Raw genomic sequence first — 23,688 nt, forward strand, 5'->3', positions numbered from 1 at the left:
TTTCTGGACAAGATAACTTTCGTATCTGGTGTTAACAAACCCCATTGTGGTGGCGATCATCTAATTCAGCTTAAATGTGAAGGATTTTTATAAAGACGCAAATTGTCCGGATCAATGACAATAGATTTAACTTTCACATCACTATCATTGTCATATATTTTGACAGCAATTACCGTGAAAAATCGATATGTAAGATCTTTCGAGTGCAAAAATTGGCTTAGTAACAGACACAACATTGGCACTTAATCAATACTTATATACAAAAGAAGCAGTTGATTTTTTCAGTAACCGAAATTGTATGTGCATGATCCAGGCAGCCATTTTATCACCGGCAAGTACGTTATCCACACGTCAACTAAAGTGATTGTATATAAACGTTATTGTTTGGCATATTGTACTTATTTAAAATTATTATTTATTTTATTTTATGTCCTAGGCTAGTGAAAGTTGAAGTTATTTGTAATTTTATCTGGATTTTAGTTAGGAGTTAGCATGCAACCTGCATTCATGAATGCTGCTCCCTCAGGTTCAATTGGCGTGGCACATGAAACGGGTTGGATGACAACAGAAAACTTTATTAAATATCTGCACCATTTTATTCAATACGTCGAACGTATGATGCTACACATGTAGCTCTGGATGCTATAAATTTATGTCGAGACAACTAAATCACAATACTTGGATTTCCGGCGCACACAAGCCATAGAATGCAGCCATTGTATGCTTCGTTTTGTGGTCAATTGCTTATTTATTCGAACAAGCTCATTTAAAAGCAGCATCAGTGCAAATGTTATAAATGGATTTTAGGCTTGTATAATAGAAGCTTTCAGTTCTGATATCTTTTCTGGCCTAGATTTCATGGCAGCCAAAACTACAGACAAGCCTCTTGAAGACCAAGAAAATCCTGATCCTGCTACAGTTCTACAAGTTGTTGTACCTGTTACACCTCACTCTAATAACAACAGAGCTGGATTTCCTCCATTACCTGTAACTGAAGTTAAAAATAAACGTCGAAGAAAAAAAATGCCTTCTTCAAGCACATCAGTTAAAACAGCTTTGGAAGTCATACCGCCAAACAGTGAAATAAAAAACCATTAAGTAAAAATTTTTAAATCATCTCCAGAATCATCTTGTGAAGTTCAGTTAATAGACACCGAAGATGAACTGGATATAATCAGCTCTGATGATGAAAGAAATTGCATTATAAATGACGACGCAGAAAAAAATAATGAACTTTGGTATATGTGTGCCAAATGTGGAGAATGGGCTCATGCTGCATGCACTGGACTAGATATGAAAGAAGGGTTTTGTGATTTCTGTCAATAAATTAAATGTTTAGTATTACCTACTGTAAAATTATTTTTTTGTTTAAATAAATCTCTAACAACATTGATATTTTTTCTTACGTTATTGATTAAATGGCAGTTGGTTATGTATAATATTTCTACTTAACTTCGGATATTCGTCATCTTTCCCGCAAACCGAAATCATCTCAGCTGCACATTATAAATATTTACTTTATGTACTTTATAAAACGAATAATTGATAGATAAGCTCTTTTACTATCGCTTCAATCCTTACGTTCGCCATCTTACACACTCTCACCCTACTAAATCAATATCTATAATATAAAAATGAATCGCAAAATGTGTTGGTAAGCGCATAACTCAACAACGCCTGGACCAATTTGGCCAAATCTTTTTTTAAAATGTTCGTTGAAGTTCAAGGATGGTTTTTACGGCGAGAAAAATTAGAATTATTGCTGGAAAAACCCTAAAAATAGCTCTTTTCTTTTTCCCATACAAATGATTTGTAACTAAAACGTAGTCAATTTGAGCACTCACTGTTGTCTAAGCAATGTAGGTGTGTTCCTAACGTCAAAGATCATATCTATCAAAACAATGTGTGTGTGTGCGTTGGAGCACAGAATACATAGTTGGAGGAGTTTAATGTCGCGTTCCGAAACTCGCGTTTCTTTTGTATTAGTTTCGGCACGCGAGATAAAATGCAGCAGTTTCCACGTCATTACATCAGTCAAACAAAAATCGCGTTAGCAACAGTGTTTTATTATTTTTTTGACTTCAAGTCATATCAAATTAAAAAAAAAAAAAGTTGTCTGTTACCTAATCTACTGAGTTTGCTTTTATCAACTGATACACGAAACAAATTCGTATATCGTGTTTTTTGCAGAGTGTTTAGTTAGTTAGTGTTTGATTAGTTCGTGATTAGTGAAAAAATAATGTATATTTGATATGCCTCCTATAAGACGAAGCAATTTAGGTAGAAGAACCAGAAATGCTACAAACCAAGCTAATTACCGATCTAATCGTACTGCACAAGAACGTGACGACGGAAATGAACATAAAAGAATTCGGATATCACAAACGCGTGAAGCGCGAGCGCGACATTCAACTAATAATCGCGCAAGTTTGAATCGAGCTGCTTTCAGTTACGATGTGTCAATTGACTACAGTAACTACCAATGTGTTGTTATTGGTTCTATGAACTCGGTTTGCTCACACTGTAAGGCATTAAAATACAAAAACGAAGCCAATGGATTGTGTTGCGCAAATGGTAAAGTGAAATTGATACCATTGGATCCACCACCAGAACCATTGTACTCATTGGTTTCAGGAATAGGAACAGATTCTATACACTTTTTGACACATATCCAACAATATAACAATTGCTTTCAAATGACTTCATTTGGGGCAACAAATGTAGTTCGGGAAAATTTTATGCCAACTTTCAAGGTATGTATTATAGCAGTTACTCATAATTATTTTAGCGAACAAAATTTTCTGTCACGAAAGTTAAGATGTGTCACTTATCTTCAATTTCTTAATCATTACGAAATATATCACTTAGTCATCATATTATATGGTGATTCAGTTTCAGTGACACTTTTATTATATTTTATATATTTGATAGATATTAGTTAAAACTAAATATATATTTTTAAGATCAAATATTATTTAAGTTTGGTCACTGACAATCCATTAATTTATACCACACCATAATATTTTTCTTATTTACAGATACAAGGGCAAATATATCACAGAGCAGGTTCACTGTTACCAGTGTCAGATAGCGACAACAAATTCCTGCAAATTTATTTTATGGGCAATTCACCACAAGAAATTCATCTGCGTTGTGCACATAACAATTTAGTAAAGAGGTCTATTATAGAACAATTACAAACTTTATTTCATCAACACAATCAATTGATTATATTGTTTAAAACTGCCCTGGATCTGATGCCATCCGATAATCACAAAATTGTAATCAGAGCTGATAAAACACCTGCAGGTCAACATACAAGACGTTTTAATGCACCAACTATTGATGAAGTTGCTATCGTTGTAGTTGGAGAAAACTTGGAATCCCGTGATATTGTTTTACATCGTCGGAATGATCAATTACAACGTATAAAGGAAACACACCGCTCATATGATGCACTGCAATATCCCATTATATTTTGGCAAGGTGAAGATGGCTACGATTTCTCAACAAAAATGATAAATCCCATTACAGGTAACTAAAATATTAGTTTAGCTATGGCGATAATATTTCAGTCATTATATTATGTATTTTAATTTTATATTTGAATGTTATTAAAACAAAATCTATTTACAGGTTCTGAAACCAACAAAAAAGTCAGTTCAATGAACTATTATTCATACCGCCTAATGATTCGGGAAAATGAAGATAATCACATATTGAAATGTCGGCGATTATATCACAAATATGTTGTTGACATGTATGTTAAAATTGAAACGGAGAGATTAACATTCATCAGGTTGAATCAAACCAAACTCCGATCTGAAGAGTATATTCACCTTCGAGATGCGATTAATACTGATGGAAATGCACAGAATGTCGGTCGGATGACTATTCTTCCAGCAACATACATCGGAAGCCCTCGGCATATGCACGAATATGCTCAAGATGCCATGTCGTATGTTCGTCATTATGGTACAGCAGATTTGTTCATCACATTTACATGCAATCCGCAATGGATAGAAATCAAGCAGGAGTTATTCTCTGGGCAATCACCCATTGATCGTCATGATATTACAGCCAGAGTCTTTAGACAAAAGTTGAAATCATTAATGGATTTCATCGTAAAACATAATGTGTTTGGTGAGACACGCTGCTGGATGTATTCTGTGGAGTGGCAGAAACGAGGATTGCCACATGCACACATTTTGGTTTGGTTGGTTGAAAAGATAAGGCCAAATGAAGTTGATGCAGTGATATCAGCTGAAATCCCTGATGTACAAGTAGATCCTGGATTACATGAGGTAGTTATCAAACACATGATACATGGTCCCTGTGGAACTCTTAATCAAAATTCACCGTGTATGATGGATGGTAAATGTTCAAAACGATATCCACGGACATTAATATCGGAAACAATTACTGGTAATGACGGTTATCCATTGTATCGTCGCAGATCGACAGCAGACAATGGAAAATCAACAATTGTCAAATTAAATCAACAAGATATTGAAATAGATAATCGTTGGATTGTTCCATATTCACCCATTTTATCAAAGACATTCAAAGCACACATCAACGTTGAATCTTGCCATTCAGTGAAATCAATTAAATACATTTGCAAATATGTAACCAAAGGGAGTGATATGGCTGTGATTGGAATTGGTGCAGAGAATTCCAATGATGAAGTTACCCAATACCAAATGGGCCGCTATGTCAGTAGTAATGAAGCAGTTTGGGGAATATTTTCTTTTCCTATTCATGAGAGACACCCTTCTGTTGTTCACTTAGCTGTGCATTTAGAAAATGGACAAAGAGTGTATTTTACAACACAGAACGCAGTACAAAGAGCTGCTCAGCCACCATCTACTACATTAACCAGTTTTTTTGAGACATGCCAAAACGATGATTTCGCACAAACATTGCTATATTCTGAAATGCCAAAATATTATACCTGGAATCAATCCTCAAGGAGATTTATACGACGGAAACAAGGAAAACCAGTTCCAGGATATACAGATGTATATTCCACCGATGCGATTGGCCGGATTTATTCAGTACATCCAAGCAATGATGAATGTTTTTATTTACGACTGCTATTAGTCAATGTACGTGGCGCAACATCATTCCAACAGTTACGAACTGTTGATGGTGAATTGTGTGGATCCTACAGAGAAGCCTGTCAACGTTTGCAATTACTTGAAAATGACGCTCATTGGGATCAAACTCTCAATGATGCTGTAATATCATCACACGCTCATCAAATACGAACATTGTTTTCTATAATCATATCTACATGCTTCCCATCAAACCCAATTGATTTGTGGATCAAGTACAAAGATTATATGTGTGATGATATTTTGTATCAAATACGGAATAGAATGGGAAATCCAAATATACAAATCAGTGAAGAAATTTACAATGAAGCATTGATTTCAATTGAGGACATGTGCTTGATAATGTCAAACAAACTATTAATTCAATTAGGCCTGACGGCGCCCAATCGTCCAATGCATGACGCTTTTAACCAAAAGTTGCATCGAGAAAGACTGTATGATCTCAACGCTTTGAAAGAATTAATTCAAACAAATCTTCCACTGTTAAATGAACAACAGAAGTATGTATTTGAAACTCTTATGAAAGTAACAAATGATGAAACTGGAGGGATTTACTTCTTAGATGCACCTGGTGGTACAGGAAAAACTTTTTTGATTTCATTAATATTAGCAACAATTCGCTCACAAAATAAAATTGCACTTGCACTCGCTTCGTCGGGAATCGCAGCAACTTTGCTTGAAGGTGGTCGAACAGCCCATTCAGCACTAAAATTGCCATTAAATATGCAAAGCAATAAAACTCCAACCTGTAACGTTTCGAAGAACTCTGCAATGGCAAAGGTTTTGCAGCAATGTAAATTGATTGTTTGGGATGAATGCACGATGGCACATAAAAAATCTTTGGAGGCTTTAGACAGAACCTTAAAAGATCTACGGAGCAATAATAACCGATTTGGTGGTGCAATGATTTTATTAGCAGGAGATTTTCGTCAAACATTGCCAGTGATTCCACGATCAACGCCAGCTGATGAACTCAATGCATGTCTAAAGTCCTCCAATTTGTGGAAACATGTCAAAGTACTTCATTTAAGCAAGAATATGCGTGTCGAGTTGCAAAATGACCAATCTGGAAACATATTCTCTAAACAACTCATTGACATTGGTAATGGCAAATTACCTATAGACATGTTGACTGGCTGCATTAACTTTCCTCAAAGTTTTTGTCAGTTAACTCAATCAAAAGATGAACTTATTCAGAAGGTGTTTCCAGATGTTTCTCAAAATTACAGAAACCATGATTGGTTGAGCGAACGAGCTATACTGGCTGCAAAAAACATAGATATAAATGAATTAAATTTCAAAATTCAAGAACAAATTACAGGCGAATTGAGGATATATAAATCAGTTGATTCGGCTACTAATCAAGATGATGTAGTCAACTATCCACCGGAATTTTTAAACTCGCTGGATTTGCCAGGATTGTCACCTCACAATCTTCAATTAAAGGTCGGATCGGTGGTTATAATGTTGCGAAATATCAACCAACCGCGTCTTTGCAACGGTACACGGTTAGCGATAAAAAAATTACTAAACAATGTGATAGAAGCAACTATACTCAAAGGAAAGTATAAAGGAGAAGATGTTCTCATACCGCGCATCCCAATGATTCCGACTGATGTGCCATTTGAGTTTAAACGACTACAGTTTCCAGTGCGGCTTGCTTTTGCTATGACTATAAACAAGTCCCAGGGGCAATCATTAAGTGTTTGTGGTATTAATCTAGAAAACCCATGTTTCTCACATGGTCAATTGTATGTTGCCTGTTCCCGTGTTGGAAAACCATCAGATTTGTTTATCTATGCGCCAGGTAATCAAACAAAAAACATCGTATACCAAAAAGCACTACAATGATAATAATAATAATTATTTATGATTCACATGATTAACAATAAAGCGATTACTTACTTTTAAATCCTTATATATGTTTTATTTAATTATTTTTTATTCACAACGCCCTATCACCAGGGTGACGGTTCTGTTCAGGAGAATTTTTTAAAATACGTAGGCACAAAAACTGCCACATTACAAATCTTTTTGACAGGACGAAGTCTGTCGGGTCAGCTAGTGTTTAATATTTTCAGCGATAATTCTTGTAACCCTATAAAATCTTCTTCATTGGTGAATTCCAACTCTTGATCATCTCCACTATGTATATCTATTTTGACAACTATTATAATTTGTTCTTATTCCATTGAAATTCCAAAACACAAATTAAACTCATAAAAACATACAAATACGAAATTATGACATCAGGAGCAACAATTTGATCATTCATAATACAGCATAAACTACTTTTAAATTATTACGTTACATATTAACTAATTTTATACGTAACAATTCACCTGTTATAGAAATAATAACTACAATTATCTGTTACATTCATAAACGTTCAAAACTAAGGTATTAAATTTTATGGGTACAGTTCTAAACTATAATCTCATTTTGGAGAGAACCATAGGCAGATAATTGCTCAAATAAATAATAAAATATAGGTCTAGTTAGTTGTTTTATTAATTAATCTATCATTTATGGAAAAATCAATAAAGCACAGCTTCATATATAATAATTATAATATGAATTTGCACTGAGTTAATATTAAATTACTCTTTATTTTCAAATAAATGTTTTTATATGATAAATATGATAATTTTTTAATATGAATTTATATTTTTCTCGGTGTAAAATAAGCAACTTTCTGCTCTGTTTAATAAACCACAATTTTGTCTATGCTTTTTATGAAAGCGGTTACACGAAGATCAAAAGCTCAAACAGAATCTTTCGCTTCTCTATTAGTATTAATTCTGTGACATTGGCAAATACAATACTTGGATTATTTTGTGTACGGCAACCTACAATATTCGTACTTAAAAGTAATAGTCATTTCTATGATTACGAAATCCATTCATTCATTCAAATGGAAGGTATACTTTATCTCCGGCTGATTATCTTTGCAAAGTATTTCCACAAAAAATATGTGGTACCCACTTTTTATCTTTGTCCGCAAACATAAATTGCATGAAAATATAAACTGTTCACAAACATAACAAAAACTATTTGAACTTTGTACTTTTTAATTAAATTTGAAACAAGTTATTTTTGATACACCATGTAGGGTAGTTAAGAAAAATAAAAGTGGAAAATGTGACGAGTATTTCTTTAGAGTTAATTCTAATTTGAGTTTGAAAAACTATAACATAAATAATGCATTTTTATTGTTGGAGATGTACATAACAAAAATCCTTTACTTACATATTTAATAACAAACAAAATATTACACAATTTTTTATTATTTGAGGCGAATTCACATTTTCCACTGCACATAATAGATGGTAGTCATACGCATTAGTTTACATGGATAATGAAAACAAATTGTATGTTTTTTCGTGAAGAACCGTATCTTTATCTATCTCAGTATGTCGCAAAATATTTTTGCGAAGATTTCGTCGCAAACTTGGAATGCTTATTCTGTGCTCTATCTATGACTCTATGTATTCTTCGCGCCGTTATCCTCCCCTTTTACATGTTATTTTAGCGTTTCATATATATGGAGTAAATTCAATTTTAGCGTTATTATGTACTATGTGGAAAAACCCTGAAAAACGTTGATTTATATTTTTAAATTGACAACTTACGATGTGAAAATATTATCCCTCGTCAGAACCCCTTCTGAATTATAAGCACCTCCTCGAGAATTTTAAATAAAAAAGGGGGTGGTGTGGCACCTTCTTGGAAAGGGATTTTAGTCCTCTATTCAGCAATATAAGGTTTTTTCAAATTTGGTGCGATCATAACTGAGAAAATTGATTTTTAAGATAGATAATGCCTCTATCAAAAAGCTTTACGTAGAATGGGGATAATAATATCGTATAATATTAAGAATGTTTTTTCCAATGTATTTTACAATTAAATTAAATGTTCAAAATAACCACCATTCACTTCTCGTACAATATTTTGTATGACCCCAGGGGTTATTTTGTTAATTGCTTCCTTTATCCTAACTTTCAATTCAGCAATATTGTCTGGTCTATTAAAATATACTTTAGATTCTCAATAATCCCATAAGAAGTAATCGAGACGTGTCAAATCGGGGGATCTAGCCAGCCATTCTATCGTTCCGCGTCTTCCAATTCATATATTGGGAAAAACAGCGCTTAAATTATTTCTAACTATACATTAAAAATGCGTGTGGAGCTCCGTCTTGTTATTACTAAATAGATCGATTTATCTCATTTGGATGATTAACATCAGGTAAAAGTATTTGTAATATAGCTACTAAGAAGTTAATAAAAAAATCCTGATAAACATTACCATTAGACTGCAAAACGTGTTGACCAAGGTATTTATTATTAAACAGAAACCTCCTTTTGAGCTCTTGTTTTATTTCTACAACCAATCAAAATTAAAATGTCTATTCTTTGAGTCTCGGACAAACGAGCCAGAACTAAATTTAATACACGCACAAATATTATACTGACGTCTTTTATTAATTTTAAATACCTAAATGACAGCAACCTACTTTTTGACTAATATTTTAGTATCTACAAAGATTTTTCTTGATTTTGAGTATGATAGATTTGAAAATACCTGATAATTTCTAAAGTATATTTTAACAGACCAGACAATTTTGCTGATTTGAAAGTTAGAATAACGGAAGAAATTAACAAAATAACAATTAGTTATACCGATGTATGGTAGTGACTCGTTTTTGAACCAATTCTATTTATTTCATATTCTTCAATATTTGCATCTTTTTCTCAGCCCATTCTCTGCTTGTTAGCTAAGCAGCTCCTTCTTCTGCTTTCTCTCTTCTTAAGACTTCGTGTTTTTTCTTCTACTATTCAGCCTCTTGTAGGGAAATGTCGGCCGAGAGGTCTCCTTGAAATTCGTTTCTCATCCTTTGCCCATTTAGCCCATAGATCTTCCATCATTCTGTCGAAGTGGTCTCTCTCTCCATTATCGTCGTCTCGATCTCGTGAATCTTACTATATTCTAAATATTCAGATTTCCTCTTATAATTTTGCTTCTTATTCGATATCTTAGACTCACTCTTTCAATAGTTCTCAATGTTTTCATCTATACTGCCCTCATCATGTACTTCGTTGTTTTTTTGTGTCCGCTCGAGGTCTCCCTGCTTATGTAATTATAGGTCTTATAAATTTGTATATGCGTTATTTACTCAATACCTTTTATCGCTATGTTCAGTGGTTATAGAAATACAATATGAAAATATTCTTATTTCAATTTAATCGCTTAAATATCTAACAATTATTTGAAGATACTTTCTATTGAGATGAACTAACGCTGTCACAAGCTTTGGGTTTGGATTCGTTAATTAAACCACACACTGTAGCTAGACAATCTTGCCTTGCTTTGTTTTCAAGATTCTCATCAAAAACACCATTGAATCTAATGTTGGGTACATATTCCAATGGCGGATCCAGTTTCTCTTGTCTTTTAGCGTAAGCTAGTAAAAGATTGTCAGATAGCGTACTAGATACACAGGAATTGATGTCATCAAATGATAATCCGTTTTCGTTGGCACACTAAAATTGGAAAAAAAAGTATTAGTAGAAGTTCACGAATTTATGAAAATATTACGTGTCCTCCCCGGCAGCTAAAGTTTTTGTGGGAGTACGGCCAGTGTGCTTTCAGTCACGTCAATTATACATTAAAGCAATCAGAAACTAGAAATATTATATTATTATTGCAAAATTAATTAGTCTTTTGAGTGTACTAACAAGTGTGAACGTGCAGAAATAAATTCAGCAGATATTTTAACATATTAAGTAAGTACGACATTCATTTGATAATTCTGACATTTAAATTCCTTTCAAAGGTGGATTTTATTTTGCATGTTGGTAGTCTCACCCTAACATTCGTTAGAGGTAGCCACATAATTTGTAGAAATAAATGGCCATTTATTTATTTCTGCGCAGATAGGCGTACCTTCGTTCTATTGCCAAAGTATATCAGGAAAAACTCAAATCGTGGTAATTATATTCAAGAAAATCTAAGGATAGCATTAGAAGCTATCAAAAAGAGTTCTTTTGTAAATGAAGTCTCAAAAACTCATCACATTCCTAGTAAAACTCTTGAAAGGAAACTGAAGAATAATATGTTCTCGATTGGTAAAATGGGAACAGACAGCAAGTAAAAATAAGTTAGTGCTATATATTAAAAATCCGAAAAAATTTTTTCTATGATAAAAATATTCCTATAGAAAAATAGTTCGTAACACCTTACAAATATAATCGTTTACTTTCAAGTTATCTCAACATAACACATAATAAAGGAAGAAAATGATTATTCTGTTTTACCCCACGTAACACCAATAATAATTAATTTTAACGATTCTAGTTCGAATAATTCAGCTTTTCATATTAATACGGTGAAAAGCTGATTTAAAATATTCAGTAGACATTTACATAATGAATTATAAAACATATGAAACTAATGCGTAATAAGTAATTTGAGGAAAATGATAATCTACAGTTACCTTGTTTCTAATTGCAAAGTAATTTTTGAAAACCTTCAATAATATATTTTTAGAATATCCAATATAAGAATTCTGTTATAATATTGTTACGATCGCGTCTACGCCTAAAATTCAGCGAAAGCGCGGAGCCTTTGATGAAGTTGGAAATACTCGGAATCCGTTTGATGTTTGTTTTATAAAAAATTTGATCAAAGCAGGCGGTTTTTTACATTGTTTCGGTTGAACTGAATTTCTAGGAAGATCAATTTATTTAGTAGTTTTGTTTCTTTATTTGCTAGAATTCGTTTGGATATATAAACGAGTTTCTTTAGCGCAATTTAGTTTAGTTTATAAAATAGTCATGGTAAACGGATCGAATTAGAAAGTAAACGAAGAAGTTAAGTAAATTATATAAGTTAGTTAAGTGATAGTAATAAGTGTTTTATATATTAGTTAAGTAAAGTGTAAACTATTTGAATAAATTAAGAACGTAAGAGACAGTATTCATTAATTCACTCCACGAATAGAAATAGTATAATAAATAAGAAAAATATTATATTATATTATTGTCTATTATAATATAATCAATTCTTTTAACGACAGAACGCTGCTAAAAGCGACAAAATCCTATGTTAGTTTTTTTTTCGCAGAAAAGAACGACAATAAACTATTAAATGAAAAACTTCATGGAACCCTAATGCTGAGACACTCAACTTTTCAACCACCGTTGTCTTTGTGGCCCGCCGCCGTTACACACATTTCGCCGTTTTAAGCCATCATGAATTGTCTTTGTATAGTATTTATGCGTGAAATGTTTTCTCTCACGTTGGATAATGGTCTAGAGAAGTAACATATGAACTGATATCTGAAATGTCCGTACAATGGAAAATTCTTTGATTGCTATCAACTTACATTGTTGAATTTAATTATCAGATATTTGTCCGTCTAAATTAGAAATATGTCGACAAACAATATTATCAACAATACTGATTTTTCAAAGAGTAGCTGCTGTATTTTCCATAATGTGGGTAAAAGGGATAAAAAGAATATTATAAAAAAAATTACCCATAGCATATAAATACTTGGCAAACTGTTTCACCTCAAATAGAGTAAAGTTCGAAAAACAGTCGGTGGTGCTGGCAGGTCAACTAAAACTCTAATTCTAAATGTTCAATGTAAACATCTCGTGTGACAATTTGAATAAAAATCAACTGAACTATTCTTTTTCATTAACAATATGAACACTTTTTCAACACGGGAGTAACTTGTTATATATTAATTAGATAATAATTTAATGACAAATTTTCGAGAAGATAATTTTGAAATATCGGTGAATTAGTAAGTGTTGTTAAGGAATGTGCCAGTATACCAACCTATTTTATGTAAAACATCAATGAAGATGTGATTGAACAATTCCATAGAATAATAACCATATAAGAAGATATATTAGTGATCACAATATTCACACACACATGATTAGTTTTCATGATCTAATAACAATATGTGATGCACAATTTTTGTGAATCTGTGATGGATTTTTGATTGAAATAATTAATTCATCAAACCTAAGGAAGTTGATTTTCCTTGAATCCACACTTACTTCACTAGCAACTTCCAAAGCATCTTCTTCCGATCTGTTAATGCTACAGTATATAAATCCAATCATTTTGGCTTGGGTGGTGTTTTGATTAATGGCGCAGGCATGTATTCTGTTTAAAAGGCATTCTCTTTCGCCATGTTGACAAGTAAATTCTACTGATCCATCATCATTTATCACATAATCCTGAAATACATTAAATAGTTTCACATAATTTGGATTAATTCTCAATTTATGGATAAAAACAAAGTACTTTAAGCAAAGACTATGTATTATAATTCGACTTATCTACAAGTAGCAAACAAATATTGCTTTACAATTCACTTGAAACAATAAACATCATTCATTAATAATATAAAATATTAATGTAATGTAATATTTATGCATGCTTCGCAATATTTTGATTAAAGAAAATATTGAATTAGCCACAGTTCCGTTTTTTCAAAAACAATAGTGGGGAAATCTGTTTATCTAGTAACTAAACACGTACAAATCCTCTAAAAACAGTCGCATTTGATTTTCTAATCACGCCTACTGTTAACAGGCTACGGCAAGTCAATTTCTTCTTCTTCTTCTTCTTCTTACGTTAGGACTATGTCCTGTATTTTCATCAAGGGTTTGCCAGGAGTAGTTGTCGTCCAGGAGGTCGAGTTGCGTCTGGTTTCTTGCCCATCTTACTACATCCTGAATATCGCACATGTCCCTTATTTCTTCATTTTTCTTCTGATCGAGTAACGTATGTCATGTTATTGATCTCAGAGTGCGCATTTTTGTTGTTCTTAGGAGCCGTTTAGTGGTTGTGTTCTCCGCTCTAGTTTCTATTGCATATGTCATGACCGGCCTTACGCAAGTTTTATATATTCTAATTTTACATTTTGTGCTCATGTATTTATTTTGCCAAATCAAATCTCTAAGGTATCCTGATATTAATGCTGCCTTCGTTGTTTGTGCTTTTACTTCTTTCTTTAGATTTCTATCGCTTGTTACGTTTGTCCCTAGATATTTGAAGGACATCACTTGTTCTACACTCTGATCGTAGATCGCTAGTTTAAATCTTCTCGGTTCTTTAGATATTGTCAGAGATTTTGTTTTTTTTTTTGTGGATATATGCATGTTGTACGTGTTCGCTATTTGTTGGAATTTATATAGGAGCTTCTGTAGGTTATCTTCGTCTTCCGAGATGATTACTGCGTCATCAGCATAGCATATTATTTTTATCTCTTTGTCTCCCATTCGGTATCCTCTTCCGGCTTGCTTTACTTCGTTGATGATTTCGTCCATTATAATATTGATCAGGATTGGGCTTAGGCTATCCCCTTGTCTGATACCAGTTGCCACAGGTATTTTATTGCCTAATTTGTTTGCCGTTCTCACAAAGGTATAATTATCGGTGTTAAGTTTTTCGATAACTCTTATTATATTGGGGTGAACGTTCCTTTTTTTTAGTAGATTTATAACATCAGTTAAGCGTATCATATCAAACGCTTGGGTGAGATCAATGAAGCACATAAATGCTGCCTTATTAAACTCTATGGCTTTTTCAGTTATTTGGCGCATTATAAATATAGCATCTATAGCAGATCTGTTGTTTCTGAAACCTTGCTGTTCTTCACATATCCCGGTAGACATTACTTCTTCTGCTAAGATTTTAGTGAATAGTTTCAGAACCGTACTCATCAGGCTAATGCCTCGATAATTTTGGGGATCGGTTTTTTCTCCCTTTTTGAAAATCGGTATCAGAATACTTTCTTTCCATTCAGATGGTACATTTTTGACCTCTAGTATTTTATTGAAGAGGGATTGTAGTTCATCATACAGTTTGTCGCCTCCATATTTGATCATTTCGTTTGTTATTTCGTCGATGCCTGAGGCTTTTATGTTCTTTATTTTGGCTATCATTTGTTGTATTTTATGCAGGGAGAAAATCCTATTTTGTATTCCATTGATGTTTTCATCTTCATAGGGTAATTCCTGTGCTGATACGTTAGCTTGTGTTGAACTATAAAGTTTTTCAAAATGTCTTTCCCATTCGTCTGCCGTGATTTTTGTATTTTGTATGTATTCGTTTATTGGTTTTCTCCTATCCCTCAGAAGATTCCACATTTTTTTCTGTCCCTCATATAAGTCATGTTCCATATCATTCGAAAACTTCTCCCAGTGATCTCTTTTAATTTTTCGAATATTTTCGTTGACTCTATTTCTCACAGCTTTATAGTCATTATACGTACGCAATTCAATTTACTGTCTTTAACTACTAACCTCGTAGATTGTAAATTATATATTCCAGTTTTTTGTTGACAGAATTGTTCATTTCACAAAGCTGTGTGTTTGGTTCTGTCGTTCAGACATCTTGTAACTAGTGGGCATTTCGTTGAGTTAACGCGTCCTTGTTGATCTAGTTGATATAAATGGTCATTTTGAAGTTCTTGGAAATAAATTCCGTGCAGTTAGTGCAGTACAATGAAAAAATCCTTGCTGAGCTGCTTAAAATGAATACAATTGTGTTCGATAAGGTCTTCGGGGATTACATGAAGATCTGTGATGAGTTTAAATATCAAGTCTTGATTTAGATCGTTGATGCAACATGGGCGGGCGGTTGTCTTTAGTGAAGGTTTACGTGAGGTAAGGACTAGATTCAAGTTACTTAAACTTCAGTTAGGGCCCTATAACAGTGATATTTTCCAGTAGATTGCATTTTGGTCACAGTTTTTCAGTATAGACCAAGATAAAGACCTCTCTAATAAAGACAAATTTCAGTACTTGATTCTGCCATCAAATTAACATTACCCTAAAGCTTCAGCAGCTTTGAGGGACCGTTTCGGTTGCTCATTCCAAGAATACAAACGAGGTCGTCAACGGCCAATGGAAGGAAATATTGCCATGAAATTAGGTGATGTTAGACTTTCCCACAGTCCATGGGTTTTTGGAGAAACGCATGCGTTGTTATGCGATCTATGATCCAATTGGCAAGAAAATACAACTCGTTCATTTGTATCTGTTATTTATTAATAATTTGCGTATTCCGATATTTACAGTAATCACTGTGATTTGGTTTTGCTATACCGAGTGATGACTGGATTTCCGACCCCACTATTTTATATTTTGATTTGATTTTGAGAAAAAAAAATACAAATAAAGTTAGGCATTTGTATCATGCAAATCTTGTATAAAAAACATTATTGTGTAGAGCACAAGAAGCGAGAGAGGTTTATTCACAAAGTGTTGAAGTAAACGTACATGCTGCTGTGCATTATTATCTTACTCTAAATGCAAGGGAACTTAGTTCCGAATTGGGTACTCATCACCATGGGTTTTGAAGGAACGCAAGAAAGATATTTTGTTGAATTATTAGAAAATAATATCTATGTTACAATTGAAAATGTTGACAGTTCCAACGCAATGAAAATATATTTAAATATAATGTTCTTCAACTTTCAATGTTTAGTGGATATTCGATTTTGGAAAGCATTCTCTATCAAACAGTATACATTTCCAAATACATTATGTACATAACCATCTGGACCAGTTATCATTATATACGATACTTGATCCAACAATTACGATCGATGGAAATTGATAATAATGTCGATAATGACTATATCTGATTACATTGGTGGAATGGTGAAATATTTAGATTAGATGAAATGAGATTCTTCACAAACTAATGATGTCTATTAAACCAATCTTCTTATCATATTTGTCGGTATTGTGAATCCATTGAAAAATTATACTTATACTATAAGGTATATGTATATAAGGCACTGTAACCTGTAATGTTCTATATAATCGTAACAGCAAAAGTAGATTCGGAAAAAAGCTAATTTGTCTTAGAAATACTTTTAATGCCACGCATTATTGCTATGAGGGTTTATCGAGAGAAGATCTATTGAATCATTTATCTCTATATATAAGTCCTACAACCCATTTGAATATTGTTTAAGGTTTGTTAAATAAAAATATTGTTAGAACAGATAAGAGAGAATAAATAAGATCAGATAAGAGATGATAAATATCTACGTACATTCTATGAAATATCTTTCAGATATTTTTTAGATATATTATAGATTTCGTTGTTAATTACTGTCTGTCTAATTTCCTATTCAAACATTTCATCGTATTTTCTCGTCCAGGTGTAACGAATGTTATTTTTAGACAACTATGAATTGGATATTGATTCCATTGCCACATTCATTAATTCATTCGTTTATCTATCCTATGATATTTCTTTGAATATCATAATCGTTATGATATCAGATACTTTTAGCCGCATCTTTATAATAGAATTGAAAAAGCGAACATACTGTCTTAGGCAATTTAGTGTATAGTTCTCTACAGAAACTTTATATGTTAATAGACAATGTAAGATGTCAGATTGATGGAAACTGGACTTTTCATAGGTTACTTTAGTTACGATAATTATATTTTCATGTTTCAAATATCATACACAAATCTGATGGATAAATAAGTTTTAGCACTCATAAAGAGAAACATGTTTAGAATGTTGATTTAAAGTTACATTCTACATGAAAAAACAATTATAGGAACCTAGAAAAAAATACGTAAATATTATTTTGAATGTGCTACGTTTTATGGAATGATTTATGAGTGGTTATATACTCATAGAAGAGGCTGATGCTGAACAGGCTTCTTCATCCACTGTAACTCTACCTATAATGACTAATAGAATTTGTTCTATAGCTAGCTGATGAAGTAGATATTTCAACCTAACAGGTATGTTTAGATATCTTCAAACTTACTCTAAGTAAATTTTCCTGACGATAGTGAATGATCATTGTACTCCAAAAACAAAAAAGAACAATGGACTTGATCTGAGAAACGTGCTCCGAAGTAAGCAAAAACTGTTTTGTCGATAATAAGGACATTTCCACCGTTTTGAAATTCCAAATGTATAATCTTCTCTTATTTATTTAGGTGTTTCAAAAAAATGAAGAGGTGATGGCAGAGGCAAATACATATTCTGCAAAACTTAACTAAGTGGATTGAGTTAAAAGGAGATATTGTAGAAAATGAAATCTTTTTATTATAAACTAAACAATTTTCCCTGTCAAATGCCCTCTCATAATATTACTATATCTTTTTTCTGTGTCTGAAATAGATTTTTATCATTATAAAAATAAGTTTTCCAAAAAAATACATAACAGGCCTGTGGAAAAGTTGTGATGATAATATTGAATAGTTTATGACTTATGGATGAAAAATACCAAAAAATTATTTGTGGTCTTAATGTTGGTCGTTAAATGGTCGTTATTCTGACATTTTTTTTGCTGCTTATTTATATTTTATGTAGAGTGAAGGGTATTTCACAAATGCAGAATTGCTTATAGAAATTACTTTTACTACAAAATGAAACATTTAACTTAATGTATCTATTGTTCAAAATGATCTTTATTAACTTACATACAGTGATAGAATCTATTTTCAAATAATTCGCAGACATTTGAAGTCAATAACTGACATTCTCGAACTTGAATATTGGCACCAGAAACAGAATGTCCTTTTGTTTAGATCTGTCGATCATAAAAGTAATTCTGATGTTATCAGACCGGTACAGAAAAGTTGGTGTGTATCATTATATTGAAAAAATATTTCACTTTCCACATGTGAAATCTCAACTTTAGCCATCTAGATTATCAGAAATAAAGAAAGGCCTGTAATGTGGCCCGAACATACTATTGCCATTGGGAATGATTTTCAATAATATTAATATTAGACGAGTACATGAATGTTGAGTGATTTTTATTCATTTGTGATTTAGTTCCGGATATTATTTTTCTCCAAATACTTGTGAATTATTTTTAGTCAGGCGACTATTGAACGTTACAGAGGTTCATGATTAAAACAGAAAAAGTACCCAGTTTGTTAAAAACCTCTAAAACTATCTTTCAAACGCCATCAAAGACATTTTATTCATGATAGCCTCTCTTGTATATTCAAAAAATTAGCTAACCACATTTTCCAGCAGAATCTTTCTTGTGCTCTTGTTTTGATAAACTTTGGAGATACCGTTATGGCGGTATTTATAAAATACGCCGCAATTAATACTGGCTTGATATGAATTTGAAAATATGGTTTTAACCTGCAATTGCATCATTCAAATGAATGGTAAAATACTTACAGCGTTTCCATATGGTATCAGATCGATCAAAATAGTTGAATCTGCTTCAGAACCTAGAGCTTCGTATGTCGGATATAACTGCTGTGCTATGAATTCATGACAATAGGGGCATAAACCCTCATAATAAAGTTCTAACTTCACTGGATCCTGGAATCAATTCATCGATTTTGGATTCATTGTAGATACTAAATAGGTATTAATAATACAGAAACAATTTTTTCTTAGATATTCGTTTTAACTTTCAATATTACATTCACATCATATTTCACCAATCTGGGTGAATCTAACAAGAATATTTTATCGGAAAATGGTAGTATCTATTTCATTGTATCCTAAATAGGAATTAAGAACTGGTTTCCAAAATTGAGCTACAGAAGACAATCCAACTTAATATTTGACAGTATTTCTTGCATACTTTCTAAGGCATTGCAGAAATACGTTGATCTTTTTTAAAGAGACCCGTTTATACGATACAGACGTTTGTCATTCGTTAATTCCTTCTTTGCCGGTTCTCAATACCTTATTTTTGAATATGGAATATACCAAATGTGTTTGAGAATATCTTCTTCTTCTATTTCTATATGGTGGAACCCGCTGACGACGTTAAGTGTGGAGAAGTATTGAATTTCTAATTTACCCAAGATGTCTGTAGTGTTAGAAATTGGATAATCTACCGAGGGTGTCTTATAAGTAATGTCGGTTTTTGTATATGATACTCCTAAAATTAAACATGACGTAACTTGTTAAGACTAGTAGCTAATTCTATTTTCCATTTTTCTCTCTTCTTTTTCTGATGTCGCAGTACGTTTTTATAGTAAATAGATAAATATGAAATTCTTATATTGTAAAAACATTATTGAAAATAAAGCAGTCGTGGTAGGAAAGTACATGTGTGAAATTGAAGAGAAAGAAAGAAATTGAAAGAGTTAATGAGCGAGCAATTCAGCGTTGGATTCATCGTGTTAATAGTGGAAAATAGTAGATATTAGACTCTTCAAGATCGTTCGTGCTCAGGCCGCCCATCTGCATAAGATATTGGACTCCCTTGAACCTTATAAAAATATCATACATCGATAAGATCTATAAAAGTGATCGAATAGTGCTAGATGAATTAACCGAGGTCTAAACGAAATCTCATTGTCCTGTCGAAAGATGATCATTTTATTAGACGCAGTGCTACTTGCGATAAAAAATAGATTGATCTAAACAATCTTAGCAAGGGAAATTAGTCATTAGACAAAGGACAATTGCCAGAACCCGTTGCAAAGAGATGTCGAGTGGAGCGGAAAGTCTTGTTGTGTATCTGGTGGAATTATAAAGGTTTAGTGTACTTCAAAATCATCCAGATAGTCAAGGTATCACTGCCGATATAGTGAATTCGGAGTTCGGAAATATTCACATTTAATTAACCAATATTCTTCGAAAGTTACGAGGAATAATTTCGGAGAACTCGAAGGTATTGAACTCCCACCACATCTAGCATTTAATCCGGACCTTGCGCAGTCGGATTATTATTTATTCAGATCTATGGCGAAAATCTTAGGAAAAATTTTAATCCAAAGGAGATTAAAATGCATTGCGACAATTTTTTGCATCTAAACCCAAAGAATGATGTTACCAAGGTTTCAAACGTCTCTGAACGTTGGGTTGAAACCGTAGAATCCGATGGACCGACATTATTTATGAGATATGCTCTATATAATGATAATATATTCGCAAGAGATAAAAAATGATAATCGGTTAAATCGATTTCTGATTTTCTAACTAGACCTGTCACTTTTATTTTATAATCTCGTCTGTAATATCTTTAATAGTAACTCTCTTATTTACGTGTGATGGCACCTTGGGATTCTTTATCAGGTATTTGGACCTGGGTGATGTTTTGTGATTCAAATTTAATATAATTGGGCTCTGTTACCTTCTTGCATAGGTGGTATAGAATTGTCTATGATGAGTTCAGAGTCTGGAAAATCGAGATTGGCTTGTAGAAATTTGAGATTATCAAAACCTATGAAACTATTGAATGTATTTTTGAGTTTATAGAGGTAGAAATTGAAATTTTCGTTCTTACGGAATTCTTTAAATGTGGGTATAGTGGCAAAAATATTGTAAATAATTTTGGAAGATGAAGGTTACAATGAAAAACTCATATTTGATACTATCATGAAAACACTTGGAAATATTTGATAGCACTAGCATCGACAAGGAGCGAGTGTAGCTCTGTAGAAATTGTCGTAAATACTTCCATCTTATCCGTTCGGGTCATAAAAATAGATTCCGTTAACTTTTTCAATGTAAATCTTATTTTGTTTTGTTGTTTCCGAGGTCTCCAAAATTTCCGTGCTTGGTTTCAATTCTGTGTTATAGCGTCTATTATTCTGAAAGTTTCGATCTTGAAACCTACCGAATTTTTGATTATTACCAAAAAATACCTTATAATTGTGTGAAATGAAATGATGAGTGGTTACCATTGTGAAGATCTAAAAGGAGTTGGCAATTTTTGTTGGGGATTACTGCTCATATGGCTGCTGATTTTTGGTTAAGGGTTTACTGCTTCCTAGTGATATTTTATATTGCTAGGGTGTACTGCATTACCTTAGATTCCAAACTTTTTGCTCCGATAGTAGATCCTAAGGGTTCTCCAAGTAATTTCTTATTACTAGCCTTTAAATTGATATCGCTGTTGTGGAGCTCAATTGAATTGGTTATTTTATTTAGAAGGCTATGTATTTTTCGTCGTATTGTTGTGGAGATTACTTGACGCAGATTTGATAAGTATCTTGCAAGGTTGGATCCAGGGTCTTGACAAAGGGGGGTCATTAGTATTAGGACGAGTCCTCCCCCAAAGACATGGCATTTTAAGCCTCTTACCCACAAAATATAAGTTAATTACGTTGTTTTTGACATTCATATTAATTAGTTTATGTCAGATTCTTCTACTTCTTAGTCTTAAATTTCTTGAGCATTTAATTTTTGTTTTATTAGGTATTGTTTTGGTATTCGAAATATTTGGGGGTATTGGTTGCCTTTATCCACGGTATAAAATAATATAAAATAATAAAATAAAATACCAAGTTGATTAATCAGGGTTTAGGAGGGTTGGTCATGACCCTCCCCACGACTCCTTGGATCCGCGCTTGGTATCCCCATGACCCCCCTGGATCCGCGCTTGGTATCTTGTAAGTTTAATAATGTTGGTCCTCTAATTTTTCAAGCTTTGGTATGTTGACATTATTATCTCTGTCCATCTTCATATCTTCTTATCATTTTACGTAACTTTCTTTGGAATATTAGATAATTCGGACACTTTTAGTATCTTAGAAATGGCTTAAAAGAAGAGAGCTAGATGTCTGAGTGTTTTGTATCGAAATTAATCGTTGTGCCACATATGGTACATTCCCTATTTAAAATCAATGCAGGTAATTGGTAGAAGGAAAGCGTTGACAGATATCTGTATAGTTAAAATATGTCCCTCTTTATAATAATCGACATTTAATACCTACATTTATCCAGCGTTTCTAAACAAACCCATCAATTTTTTTTAAAATTCGTAGTCATCAAAATAAGCTGACAAATACATAAAATGCATCACAACTATTTGCAATAAACAGTACTCGACAGTCCAGTTTCATTCGATGCGATTGTGTTTTTTGTTGCTGCTTTGTTCGCCCACTAGTAAAACTAAAGTAATGTAACTGGCGACAATTGATTCCTTGCGTAACTTAACTGCTGAACGTGTTTAATTTGAAAATATATGAAATCTATAGGTGGAGTTGTAATTAGTCGACTCGTCACCCTTTTTAGTATAACGTCTTATTCGAATATAAATTAACTGGAGAGAAGTTTAAATACAAAACGGTGAAATTAATGAAGGTCTTCTTGTTTCACCCCAATGCGCCTCAGATGGCAATTTCGACTTTACAGTAAGAAACAACAATTATTGGATGAATTGTTGAAAGAGTAGTTAAGATTAATTGATTGTTTGCAGGTATCGTTTATAGTTTGGAAATTTTTTTATTGCAACTTAATAAATCATTTCATTTTTGAGTTTATTTAGTGTAAATACTGTTTGTTCTTGGACTGAATCTGAGTTATAACATGGAGTAACTGTAAATAAATTATAATTTTTATTCTACATACACCTAATTTGTGTTATATCCATTTTGTAATATATTGGAATCAATTTACGATAGAAACCGATTTAGTGAAATAATATTAAGTTGTTACCTGTATACTGAATCCAATACAGAAAGCACAAACTAAGAAACATAAATTTTTTGTGAAAAACATTTTGTTTTATTATTGAAATATTGTGTACAACAAAGGTTGTAATATTATCAACGATTTTTCAAAGGAATTTATA

General features: G+C 32.6%; 3 protein-coding genes across 8 annotated transcripts in view; 2 read left to right on the forward strand and 1 right to left on the reverse strand.

The window, feature by feature from the left end:
- Positions 1 to 23,688, forward strand: part of LOC130904206 (alpha-catulin) — a 193,750-nt gene that overhangs the window by 39,638 nt on the left and 130,424 nt on the right. The gene's annotated exons all lie outside the window — the stretch shown is intronic.
- LOC130904205 (uncharacterized) lies at positions 2,664 to 7,146 on the forward strand. Its single transcript, XM_057816833.1, has 3 exons — positions 2,664 to 2,753; positions 3,039 to 3,534; positions 3,637 to 7,146. The coding sequence occupies exons 1-3, from the start codon at positions 2,697 to 2,699 to the stop codon at positions 6,966 to 6,968; spliced, it is 3,885 nt and encodes a 1,294-aa protein (XP_057672816.1). The 5' UTR covers positions 2,664 to 2,696; the 3' UTR covers positions 6,969 to 7,146.
- On the reverse strand, positions 10,345 to 23,686 carry LOC130904209 (gamma-interferon-inducible lysosomal thiol reductase-like). Its single transcript, XM_057816840.1, has 4 exons — positions 23,553 to 23,686; positions 19,326 to 19,472; positions 13,193 to 13,375; positions 10,345 to 10,660 (listed from the first exon to the last, which is right to left on the reverse strand). The coding sequence occupies exons 1-4, from the start codon at positions 23,613 to 23,615 to the stop codon at positions 10,400 to 10,402; spliced, it is 654 nt and encodes a 217-aa protein (XP_057672823.1). The 5' UTR covers positions 23,616 to 23,686; the 3' UTR covers positions 10,345 to 10,399.

This window comes from Diorhabda carinulata, chromosome 2, assembly GCF_026250575.1.
Source record: "Diorhabda carinulata isolate Delta chromosome 2, icDioCari1.1, whole genome shotgun sequence".
Lineage (NCBI taxonomy): Eukaryota > Metazoa > Arthropoda > Insecta > Coleoptera > Chrysomelidae > Diorhabda > Diorhabda carinulata.

Excerpts from the sequence above, each read along its gene's own strand:
- LOC130904205 (XM_057816833.1), top strand. The coding sequence starts at position 2,697 with ATGACTTCATTTGGGGCAACAAATGTAGTTCGGGAAAATTTTATGCCA. Across the intron at positions 2,754-3,038 it reads ATTTTATGCCAACTTTCAAG|ATACAAGGGCAAATATATCA; the intron begins GTATGTATTATA and ends TCTTATTTACAG. Across the intron at positions 3,535-3,636 it reads AATGATAAATCCCATTACAG|GTTCTGAAACCAACAAAAAA; the intron begins GTAACTAAAATA and ends ATCTATTTACAG.
- LOC130904209 (XM_057816840.1), bottom strand. The coding sequence starts at position 23,615 with ATGTTTTTCACAAAAAATTTATGTTTCTTAGTTTGTGCTTTCTGTATT. Across the intron at positions 13,376-19,325 it reads TGATACCATATGGAAACGCT|GATTATGTGATAAATGATGA; the intron begins GTAAGTATTTTA and ends AATGTATTTCAG. Across the intron at positions 10,661-13,192 it reads CTTTGGAAGTTGCTAGTGAA|TGTGCCAACGAAAACGGATT; the intron begins GTAAGTGTGGAT and ends TTCCAATTTTAG.